This window comes from Phoenix dactylifera, chromosome 3 (assembly GCF_009389715.1).
Source record: "Phoenix dactylifera cultivar Barhee BC4 chromosome 3, palm_55x_up_171113_PBpolish2nd_filt_p, whole genome shotgun sequence".
NCBI lineage: Eukaryota > Viridiplantae > Streptophyta > Magnoliopsida > Arecales > Arecaceae > Phoenix > Phoenix dactylifera.
In genome coordinates, this window is record NC_052394.1 from 21,496,814 (window position 1) to 21,508,892 (window position 12,079).

Consider the following 12,079-nt stretch of genomic DNA (forward strand, 5'->3'; position numbering starts at 1 on the left):
TTTTGTTTGTATGTAGGAACGTCGAGGGGAAGGCTGGCTGGTCGGTAGTTGGCTGTCTTGGTGATCAGCCTTGATGAGAAGACGGTGTCTTGTAGCCAAGAAGTGCAGCCAAAGAGTTCCTTGGCACTTGACAGATCCAAGTTCTTGTAAGGAAGCGTTTAGGTTGCCATAGATGCCGAATGAAACCCGAAAAATGAATGCAGTTGAAGAAGTTCGTCTGCTGCAAGCTTAATTGGCCGATGGGTTTCGAGTGACTTAACTTATTTGATAGAAAATTGATCAGTTTACTTTGAAAATTGCTTGAGGGAGACGGATAGAGGATTCTAAACTCTTGACTTTCGCAAGACCTGCAAGAAATGATAATAAATATCGTGTTAAATTATTAAAATATTAATAGTAATTTTTAATATTAAATATTAATGAAAATATTATTAATATAAATAAAAAAGAAAATTAAATTAAAAATGAAAACCCTTTCCTTTCTTGAGGCATAGGAGAGTGGTTTGCATGCTGGGCGAAGGTCTGGGTAAGGGTTTTCTTGAAAATATATATATATATATATATATATATATATATATATATATATATATATATATATATGTACAAGAAGAAAACAAGGTACTGAATTAATAGGGCTAAGGGTTTGATTTCTAGCCTGACCCCACTCCTTTCTTCCGTCTTTGTCGTCTTCTTTGGGCCGCCAGGAGTTTTCTTTGGATTATTGCCAAACCACAAATGGAGCTGCAAACGAATAGGGTGGGACTGGGGCAGGCTTGATCTTAACTCAACCAATTTTCGTATTTGGATCTTGATCTTGGATCTGCATCCAACCCATTATAACTGTAATGGTGACTAATAATGGTTTCAATAGAGGTCTACTATAGTGGAATAACACAGATGTAGTGGAATAATGCTAACGCAGCAGCTCTGATTGAACTCAAACACATTCGAGCCTGTTCGGCCAGTTGAAAGTCTAATACTCCTAGATCATTGGGTCCTCAAACTTTATTGTGGTGTTCGGTTGGAGCAGAAGACTTGAGATAGGATATTATGCTAGCCAAACACCTTTAGCATGATGAATGTAGACTTGAAATATACCATGCTCCGTCAAACCATTCCCATTTCTGCCGATATAGGCAGTCCCATGTGCAGCTTGGAATAGGCTTACTCCTATTCTTTGTACTCGTTTCACCCCTTTAGATTATACATCTGAAATTAATTTTATGTTACATAAATATTATATAAAGGTTATTGATATATATATATATATATATATGTGTGTGTGTGTGTGTATTTATATACGTGCGTATTATAGGACTACTAGTATAAAATATTATTTGTTTTAGATTTTTTTTAATATATATTTTTATAAATATCTAGCATAATACGTATATTTTCATAAATTTGTTATTTACATACATTTTCTTATAAATTATAATAGTACTACATAATCGTACTATACTATTTACGCGTATTATATAGTACTAGTATAAATTATATTATTTTAAACTAGTAGTACTATATGATATATTATTTTTTTATATATAATTTTGTTATTATTTTAAAAATATTTTTAATTTTATTTTTATTCTAAATATTTTGGCAAGAATAAGGCATATATATTCAGCATGGTTATGCTATCCGGCATGGCTTTGCTTGTAATACTATTTTTTCATTTGCCCCTGTCAAACGCCACCAGGCGGATGGATGTTACGAGGCTTAGCTGTCGATCCCCATTAGACAGCTGGACCACCTGGTACACGGAAGACGTCGCCTCCCCATTCAAGCCCTGCCACGTTAACCCCTTCGTACACGCAGCCGATAATCTAAGTGGACCCCACAGCACATCCCGCTCGCAGGCGCTTCAAAATTTTCAAACGAATAAAATATATCTACGAGAGAGATCAAGAAGGAATCGATAAGAAGACTGCTCGACGATTTTAGACTTGAGAAAAAATTTTTGGATCTTGTCCTCCTCCCGATCTCTCCCTCTCTAATCCGAATGGCCGAAGAAGCGAAGGTCTGGATGCCGCAATCGCCAATGGAGGAGGACGCCCGGCCTGGTGAGGACTGCCCCCTTCCTTCTCTCGTTTAGGGGTTTTCCCCTGATTCGGGTCATCCGGAATTTAGGGTTGCTTGAGACATCAGTCGGAATGTATCTATACAACCTATTACAGCTCCAGATATGGGGCATTGGTTATGATTTGAAAGATCTGGAATGATGTCTTTGAAATTTCTCCTTGTTTTACAAATTTCTTGCATAATTTGTTGTCTTTCGTCTTACTTACCGTGATATTAGGTTGGCTCCGGATTTGCATGATTGTTGATAGATATTTTTGGTTTTTCATTGCCGGGAAAGAGAAACCCTATTTTTATACCCGGGTCTGATGTAAATGATGAACTTTAACTTGCAGGTGATTTTTCATAGTGTGAAAAAGAATTCATTTGATGCGTTAGGGTGCCACCATTCCTGATGTTTGATGTCTTTTACTGTAAGGGTTTGATTGATTAAATCAATTTGAAAATTTCCCCTATTTTTTTGACATTTTCTGGCTTATTTCCTTCCCATATCCTGATTTCCTTGACTTCTATTGTCCTTATTTTGGAATAATTCCGGATTCTGATGGTTTTTCTCTGATTTTCTGGATTATTGTTGTCGTGGAAGTGGTACCCAGTCACCAAAATGAACAAACTGGTGTTTATGGTGCACTGGATTCCATATATAGATCTTGGAGCCGTGATTATTATTCACTATATAATATAAGGCATGATGAACCTTTGGCTTTTGTTTTCCAGATGGCTGTTGATGTTGCTGAAATAATCATTTGTTCAAGCATTGAGTTTGTGTTTTTTGTGTGGTTTTTAGATGATAATGTTGGTCCAAAACACTCGTGTTCGTCATCTAAAGACGTGGGCAACAAGGAGAACATATGCACTGTTCAAGAGGATAATTTGGATGTGCTGGCCTCTTCTAAAAAGACCCTAATGCAGACAAAGGGGGCTAAAAAGGGTGGAGGATATAACTTGAGGAAAAGCTTAGCCTGGAACCAAGCTTTCTTTATGGAAGAAGGTATTAAATTAGCTATGGTATTTGTACAAGCTTCTAACTCCAAGATCTCAACATTTTACCACTTTGAGCAGGTGTCCTGAATCCACTAGAACTATCCATGCTGAGCGGTTCTGTTACTAAGTCGAGTGGGAGCTTTCTCTCTGGGATCAATGAGCAGATGTCACCACTGATGGAGTACCAGAGATCTAGTGATAGGAATGATGTTGAAGTAAACATAAATAATAAATCTCAAACAAAATCTAAAACCAAAGATTTCAAGGATGGGAAATTATTTTCAAATTCAGAAGCTTTAATCAAAGAGGAGCAACGACTACATGTAATTACTCAGTTCAAGTTGGATCCAACATTCTTTTCTGGTTCCTAATGTAAAGATGGAAATTTTGGAGGCAATTTTCAGATTTCTATCTTATATATACTGAATAACCTGTCATATTGTGAACAAAAGTTGCAGCAGAAGGTAGAATTCGATTTGTTCTTATCATTATTTGCCTTCTCCAGGCCTCTGGAAAGATGCAGTCTTCCAAAAGCATTGCCAAAATTGTGCCACGATCACCAGCTTCAATTTCATATCCTTTTTGTTACTTTCTTTTAGGATGGAAAATGTACAGTATTTATTCGATGAGGAAGTTTGACAGCGACCAAAATTTTCTGTTGCATGAGAAATTTTTCTAACTGGTTATTTTGTCAATTTGAGGAGTTATTGTTCTTAACCCTATTGTACACAGAAAAGGGTTGCAAGTACAAATGCAACAAATCCAACATCAAAACTTCCAAAATTTGTGCCTACAAAGTCACATGCTGCTTCTCTACCCATGACTTCTAGAAATGTCATTTCAACTCCAAAGAGCTTCAAGTCTAACCCTACAGCTAGAGGTACTGTTTCTTAATGTGAATTGCTTTTCTGTCAATATATTTCTCATTAAATTTGCCAACCATGTCTACCTTTTTGAATGTTTGCAATAAGCTATTTCTGTTGCAGTTAATGTTGACCATGGTATTTGTGCAAGGGGATTTTCTTCAAATACAAGAAAGGAATCTGGTTGTCCACCCTTATCAAGAAAGGAATCTGGTTGTCCACCCTTATCAACTAAATCTTCTTCTTCACATGATCTTGGCAAGCACCTGGTTAGGACTAAGGAGCTTTTCTAGTTATCTAAAACATTGTCTATGCTTTTTCATGAACAACAGTTGCGCTTCAATTATTTTTTAAGAATTCTTCTGGCCAAGCTGAAATGATTACACATGATCAGGTGTAATATTCTTTTGAAATGCTTCCATTTCCATTTTTAGGCTCCACTGGCTGAGAAAGGTACTACTGGTTTTAAGATGAATCCACATCCATCTGGCTCTGGCATGGCATCTTCGTCATATCCCCAAAATGCCCACCAAGTTAGCGGAGGGCCTCCTTTGCCAGCCCATGCAAAACCATCAGCACTGCGAATGCCTTCACCGTCATTAGGATTTTTTCGCCAGGTATGGTGTCCAAAATTAGATCCATGCATTATTTAATTTGCAGGTAACAGTTGATTCCTAAACTTGAAGATTAAGCTCGAGATATCGAATAGGCAGAATTGGAAGTCATTTGGCTTCATAGACATATGCATGAGGAGTTAGATAAAAGAGATGCTGTCAAAATAGGAGCATGCCAATAACCATGCTTGCAGCAGGGTAATCCAATAATAATCCATGGAGTAGGTGTTTTAAGGGAGACAAGAACTACCAATCTGGTCACATGCATGGCACCTGAAATTTCTTTTTTTTATATAAAACGGCAACATCAGCACTATGAGATGACATTTGTTATGTTTCAATGATGTTGTTCGGATGGAATGTGGAATGACTAAGCATCATTTAAAAGTTTTCATAAACTTTAGAACAGTACCAGATACACAATGATTTATAAAAAATGTGTAAAATTTGGTCTTGTCATTCACTTGTTCATTTGTTTTGTATTGTCCATGTTTATATAGATGAGTTGGCAATTTGATTTTTTTGACATGCAAAATATGATCCATGGGAGCTTACAAAATTGGCTTCCCTTGAATTTAGACAGCCATTGATGGCTTGTTTTCCTTGCTACTCTTTTACTTCTTTTTGTAGGGAAAATTTTCTCCTTCCTGTGACAACCATTCTCTGAGAAATATTCAACAGCCGATGCCCAGTATTCCTCCTCTTAGAAAGCCTATTAGTCTAAAACAGACAGATGAGCTCAGACCTGCGCCTTCAACTGGGCGAGAATGTACAGAGGGTCCTGTTGCAACAGAATCTTGTGCTAGTACTGCAGTTGTTGGCAGCTCGCAAACATCTTCAGCTGCAAACTCCTTGTCTTGTTCCACTGCAACTGTTGATACATATCCATCTACAAAAGAGAAGATTGGAATGCAAAAAATGGATATGATGAATAAGCGAACTTCTGGAAGTTCATATTGCCAAACAAGCGGACAAGATCAGTTAGGAAGCAGTTGCTTCTCAGTTGATGACAACATTGACAAGCAGCCACACGTGTTCTCTTTAGGAAAACTCAATCGTCACGAGGATAACCTCATGTTCCGGATTGACACCAAATCTTCAGTCGAAGAAAGTGGATTGATTTCTGAGAATAGTAAGGATGCTTACCCATCTACTGTAGAATCTAGTGAAAGTAAATTATCATCATCCAACTTTTCATCACAAATCTCTCCAAAGAAACTTCAAGGAAGTGAGTCAAAGCAACTACATGAAGGTGATTCAAGAGTTGGTAATCTGGGAAAGCATCTACATGTAGGAGATCTGGTTGATGAGAGTTCTTCTCTCTTAAGCAAGGACAAACAATCAGCTGGAAGCTCTGATTTTATCTCAAATAAGGGATTTGGTTTCACAGCTAGAAATGCTGACTTTGCTGCTTCACTGAAAACTGAAACGTCTTTAAAATTGAGTAAAGAGCAAATGGCAGGTGCCAGTATTTTTCATAGCACAGAATTGGATTGTTCTTTAGAGCAGAAAACAGGTACACATGTTCAGGTCATAGATCATGGAAGTGTCCGCCTGGCCGGTGGATGCAGCAGTACCTTGTCAGAGGAATCTCAATCTACATTTTCCGAAAACAGGAAAATTCAAGATTCCCAAGAACAGTCTGAAGTGAAGAAACCAATGGACTCAATGGAAGAGAGAGAATTGATGCCAGAGTATGTATTTAATGTCCATAAGCAAGTTGCTTTTTACTCAATATTTTATAAATAAATACATGATGCATTAGGAATCTGCATAACTCTCTCCTATTGCAGCAAGAGTAAACTAATGGACAGACTAAAGCTGGATTTAGTTCCACCTAGACATCAGTTACATGCTGTACCATTCTCAGATGAATGGCTAGCTGCTCTTGAGGCTTTTGGGGAGGTTAGTTTATTGTTCAAAAAGATTCTTTTAGTACCTTGTAGTTTCTCGATTCATTTCACTACAATCATGTTACAGTAATGTACGTCATGTCAATAGCGGCACAAACCTACATAAGTTGACAAGTTTACCGGCAAGAAAATAGTTCAGTTGGTTTATGAGTCATCAAAACAATTACTGCTTTTACATTGGGTCGTGGTTGGCTTTGATTTGGATCTGATATTGTTTTATATGACTGTTCTTTAGTATTCATTTCTTAGATTTCCTTACATCATTATATAGATAAGACTCGAGGTTAGTTTTTTATTTAACTTGTTTACTTCTCCATTTGTTTAGGACTGAAAATTAGGAAGATATTCAGAGAATCTTAGGTACAAGCTCATCAAATATTAGGATTTTAAGTCTTGGTTGGGAAATCCTTTTGATTACTTAATAGTCTGGTTGATCTGGATCGTATTCAGTAGAAATATGTCAAAGAAGTCATATTTTCTGTAATAGATTGTATTGATAAGGTTTCTGGTTTTAAAAGGATTGTTTTTTTTTCCTTCTTGTTATTTAGGGGCCTTTTAAGATTCTGCATCAGGCCAGGGGAGATTCAAAAATCACAACATGATTTTGATTTTTAAATTGGGAGAAAAAACCATGTGGTGTATTCTGCAGGAATATCATCACTCTCTATTTTTTTTCCTTTTCTTCTTCTTCCTATTTGCTTTCACCTTTTCGCTTTTCCTTTTCTTCTCCTTTCTATATTTGTTTTTTTTCTCTCAAACTAAAATCCTTACTGTCTGTGGGGCTAAATCATGTTTCCGTTCTATTTGCCAAGTGCTAGATTGGTTCTAAATTTCTAATCGTATTCTTGTTTTTTCTAATTATGTGCACTTCCCAAGACCTAGTATATGTACTTGTATTCAGAGAAGTTTTGTAATTTCCCCAAATCTGATATTAATCCACGTAGTTTTTCTTTGTTTTCTGTTTAACAAAAAATTTGGCAAGTGCCTAGCTTTCTAAAGTTCTGTATCATGCCATTGTTCATGAATTCTACTTACATTCTAGAAATGAAGCAATTGCTATGCTGATGTCTGTATATTAATTGCTCTTTACTAGTTTTTACATGTAATGCAGGATAATGGTTATATACATCATGATTGGCATTTCTTTTTCTTTTTCTTATCTGTGTTTAATCACATGTCTTCACACATTGTTGATTTAACAGGATATTTTGGAAATGAAAACGGGTCCTGTGCAAAATTCTCCACCTGACAAAGCTCTTCCAGAACCTGGTCCATGGTCACCGGTATGGTAGTCATTTCATTTGTCATATCAATATGCATTTTGTAAGTTTACTAACAAAAATTTGCATCACATAGCGTATTCAATTTACTTTGTTATCTCAGAATTTGTGTGAAGGATCATCTGTACATGGTATTTCTAAGTGAAGTTTTAATTTTAAGCAAACTCGCAGTAGACAGTAATAATGCTAAAACTGATTCTTTTAACATGGAATGCAGTTGGAGGATTTGGTGTAATGAAAAATAAAATTTGACACATTGATAGTTGGGTAATATCCTAGTGCTGCTGCAAGAATGGGTATTTTGCAGGAGGATTTTTGGAACTAAGCAGAATCTTTGAAGTAGGTGCAGGAGGGGATATAGGTGTGACAGTGTGAAAGAGGAGCTCTCAAATCAGGATGAAAAGAGCAATTATGGTGCAATGATAATAACTAATACATTTAGATACTAATAAAACTTAAAGTAATGTAACTAATCGTCAAATTCTCTATATGATTAAGTTTGACGTTTATCTTTAGGAAAAAAATTCTAATGAATAGTTAGATAAATTTAGATGATAACAAAAGTTAAATAGCAGAATGATGGCTCATCAGACTATTGGAATTAATTGTTCCTATCATTTAGACTAAATGGATCCCTAATTTTTTTTAGGAACTTTTTCGGGTTCAATAACGGTCTTGAAGAGTTCTTGTTTACTATAAAGGAGGCAAACAATAGTTACATCATATGACCAATTAATTGGAATTCTTACAGTTACCTTCTTTCTTCATTCCTCAATTTAATTTAGTCATAACTTCCCATAATCTTGCTCCTTATGGTCCTAGGAACAAGTAGCTTTAGTCTTCTTTTCAGACTCAATCTCCTGTCTATATTGTTACATTTTCTTAATGAAGATATCAAGAAGATCGTATTACTCACTATGTCTTGCCCTTTGCCCACTAGCTACCTGAACTTTTCTTCTTTAGAATTCCAGTGAATATCTCCTTTTGTTTGGTAGCTCACCATCCAACGGGTAGGCATGTGTCCCAGACATGAACTGGAGAACTCACCTGCCTTCGGTTCTGCCCGAAGGAAATCTTGTGCAATCTACTTCATGCCATTCATGCACCAGGAAAGCTTCAAACTCTATGGGATGTGTGCAGATGAAAATATCTTTCATCTGAAGTGTTGTAAAGCAATGCCCATTTGAAAAATCATATCATAGGGACCTTATACTTTCAACAACCATCTTTGCTTCATCAGTATGATTTATAGAAAGGAAAAAGGATAACCCTGATATGCCTACACAACGTGGAAAGTCAAAGTTCATTCCCAGGCGAGTTGACACTTTGGAAAGTTGTTCATGTTGCTAAAAAAATTGTAATATTGATGATGTACCATCACTATATGTTCATTTTAAGAAGTTTCTATTATGGTACAAGTAGAGGTAATGCAACACAATATTGCAAACATGGGTATTTAAGTTTGCCAGTCTTGTTGGCATACTTGATAGACAATTAGATACTTGTCCAATAAGGCGTATAACCTTCTATTAGAAATTTAAGTGAGCATAGTAACTTTCTATGTATGACCTTTCGTAGTTGACTATGCAAGTATTACACTAGCTGTTCATGTAGAGATACCTTTATACCTTTTTTCTTAGAAATTTCAGAATATTATAATTATGGATCCAGGTATGTCCTTTAGGACTTAAACCACCAATTTTGCCTATTACAATTATATGGTCCAGGTACCTTCTGCCAGTTGTGCCTATTTCTGTAGGGGTGATATCATGTCATAAAATAGAAGCATAATTATGGGCATCTAGGTGAATTTTTGTCATCCCTTCTTCTTTTAATCCCTGTACTTTCGTCTTCAGAGTTGCTGAGTACATTGATGAAATTCTATTTCTTGAAACCTGAATTGGGATTGTTTGAGTTATTAAATGTTGGATTGTTCTTTGCTATTTTCAGCCTATCACCTTTCAACTCTTCCTAGTGATTGCATCTCTTGGTATAGGCAAAACAATGCAACTCATCTCTGCCAAGTATCATGAAAAATCCCTTGCACGTTTATGCTTCTTAGCAGATTCTAAAGAAGATCTTCAGAAGACTTGCCTGAATGTTGGTGTTGTCAAAAATTTCAAAAAATTTGTTGACACAATGGATTTCCTCATCGGCTTATTTCCTATTTCTTTTTCTGGTTTTCTTTTGGTTGAGAATTCATGAGCAAATGTGACGGGTTGATACTGCCTTCACTTACTTTCCTTCAGGCTTTTTGGAAGACAAATTCTAAGAAAGAAGGTTGACCTTGTTCACCTCCTACTTATGAGTATATTCACTGCCATCAGCTAACCTCCTCCCATTGCTGATTGGTTAACAACCTACGCAATTGCTTATGACAAAGATTAGGCAATGGAGTCTTTTATTATGCATTCAGTCTGCTCAATAACTTCACATTATACATTAATGGTTGCTGTATCATTCCCTTCTAAATCACAGGAAGAAACCTTCCTTCTTACATCACTAAGTTTAAAATTTATGTATGTATTTACTTATGAGTGGAGCTAATATGTGGGCGCCTACAGCGCTAAAAGGCCGATCCTAATCTAAAGATGGGGTCCCCAGCACTGATATCCAAAGTCATTGAATGTAATCTGTTATTTTTAAACTGCTCACTATCAAAAAATTATATGATTTTGAGATCCCTAGCCTTTGCATCCAGTGGTTAAAAACAGGCATTTTAAATGACACAAAAAAATGTATATTTTTTTATCACTAGATGTACGGGTTAAGGATCTCTAAATCACATGTTTTTAAAGTGTGCAATTTAAAGATAACAGATCACATCCAATGGTTCATCCGTGGGTTCTCCAGTCATTTGGTTAAGACCAACCTTATTAGTGTTGTTGTCTAGGTATCATATATTAGTTCTACTCTTATTTTCATTACAGAGATTGGTTGATATAGTTTTGTATTAAAACAAGCAAAGGAAGAGTTTTATGAAGTAGATCAACTGATGCGTGGCTGAGTCTGCTGTTTCCAGTTGCCAAGGCATGTATCGTCTTGGAAGCAGAACTCAGTAATAATTAGAAAACTTACTATATATGAGTTTTTCAATTGTCATCACTATGTGTGCTGAAAAATAAATTAAAAGCCTGAGCACAGGATCAAAGTAAAAAAATTGACTAACTTTTCTGAAGAGAAAGTATAAGAAAAGGCGGAAGGCAAAGGTGATGGCATAGGGGATTCAAGATTTGCCCAAAGTTGATTAAATACAAACAAAAGCTCAGATACGAAGATGGCTAGTATTAAAGATTCAATGCAAAAGCATGTTACTAAATCATCCTTCACACATGTGATGGTGGTCAAAAGAGTACTAGATAATTGTTTTCTTGATTGATAAATTATATCTGTGAAATAGAAACACCTGGAATAGTCAACATTTATCTTGAATAGTTTTTCATCATTACTGGTTGGTCTGTTTAACTAGATAAGCAGAAAGAAAAGTTTTCATCATCTGATTGGTTTTGCTTAAGGTTATATGTGCTTGTCTGATTATGTGTGCTATTGTTGGCAATATATGGGGATGATTGTTGCAGGTGAAACGGAAAGCTGAAGGCGTCGGACCATATGACTGTACTAAATATTTGAAAGACACGTCAACCTCAAAGTCCCACTAATATGTTCAAACATCAATGCAACAACAATACTTCAGCTTTTCAACAGCTCTTGGATTTTCCATTTTTTTAGCAGTGACGGCATGTACAACGCGAGGAAGCTCTTCTTCATGGCTTTAAACATTTATTTGAGCCTGCCACGCTGAGCACCTAATGGTATAACTTCTCGAGCTACTTCTAATTGAACTCTTTTGTTCTTCAACAGCAAACCGGAACCCGACCATGAGGCAATTAACCATTGGAAAAGAAAACAACAGTTTTGTCAATGAAGTCCAAACATTTGCTTGGACTTGGAGATATATCTGAGATATATCCCCCAATGATTGATATTATTGAATTGTTTATATACGTAGCATCCCAGGTTCACGTGTGGTGCCAGCTTTCATGGCCCCGGTCATTATAAAGTGTCAGCCGTCTTGCCTGCACTCCGGCTTCTTCTGGCTTGATTCTGAGAATGAGAAACCAACTATGGATGCAATGATGATTTATTTGGTAGACTAAGGTTGTAAATTAGGTGCAACCTGGCGTCAAACAAGTAGGGCAATCAATCACATGAAGATAAACTGTTCCAGGTAAGTGCCACTAGCCTTTGTGTTAGACGCCATTATGGTCTGGGGAATTCAAAAAAATTGGGCTCACTTTTATGAACTTCGTCCTCATCTACGATCAGGGACAATGGGGTTTAATTTT

The 12,079-nt window shown here is 36.3% G+C and overlaps 1 protein-coding gene across 1 annotated transcript; it reads left to right on the forward strand.

Moving 5' to 3' along the window:
* The first annotated feature begins 1,603 nt into the window (after window positions 1-1,603).
* On the forward strand, window positions 1,604-11,737 carry LOC103702863. Its single transcript, XM_026802904.2, has 11 exons — window positions 1,604-2,063; window positions 2,867-3,070; window positions 3,142-3,386; window positions 3,569-3,636; window positions 3,792-3,943; window positions 4,050-4,195; window positions 4,361-4,543; window positions 5,171-6,234; window positions 6,334-6,445; window positions 7,656-7,736; window positions 11,312-11,737. Exons 1-11 carry the CDS (start codon window positions 2,003-2,005, stop codon window positions 11,390-11,392), a joined length of 2,397 nt encoding a protein of 798 aa, XP_026658705.2. The 5' UTR covers window positions 1,604-2,002; the 3' UTR covers window positions 11,393-11,737.
* Window positions 11,738-12,079: the final 342 nt, after the last annotated feature.

What these genes read in the sequence shown, in the direction of transcription:
- LOC103702863 (XM_026802904.2), top strand. Translation starts at nt 2,003, where the DNA reads ATGGCCGAAGAAGCGAAGGTCTGGATGCCGCAATCGCCAATGGAGGAG. An exon ending in GGAGGAGGACGCCCGGCCTG is followed by an intron (nt 2,064 to 2,866) that starts GTGAGGACTGCC and finishes TGTGGTTTTTAG; the next exon opens with ATGATAATGTTGGTCCAAAA. An exon ending in CGATCACCAGCTTCAATTTC is followed by an intron (nt 3,637 to 3,791) that starts ATATCCTTTTTG and finishes ACCCTATTGTAC; the next exon opens with ACAGAAAAGGGTTGCAAGTA.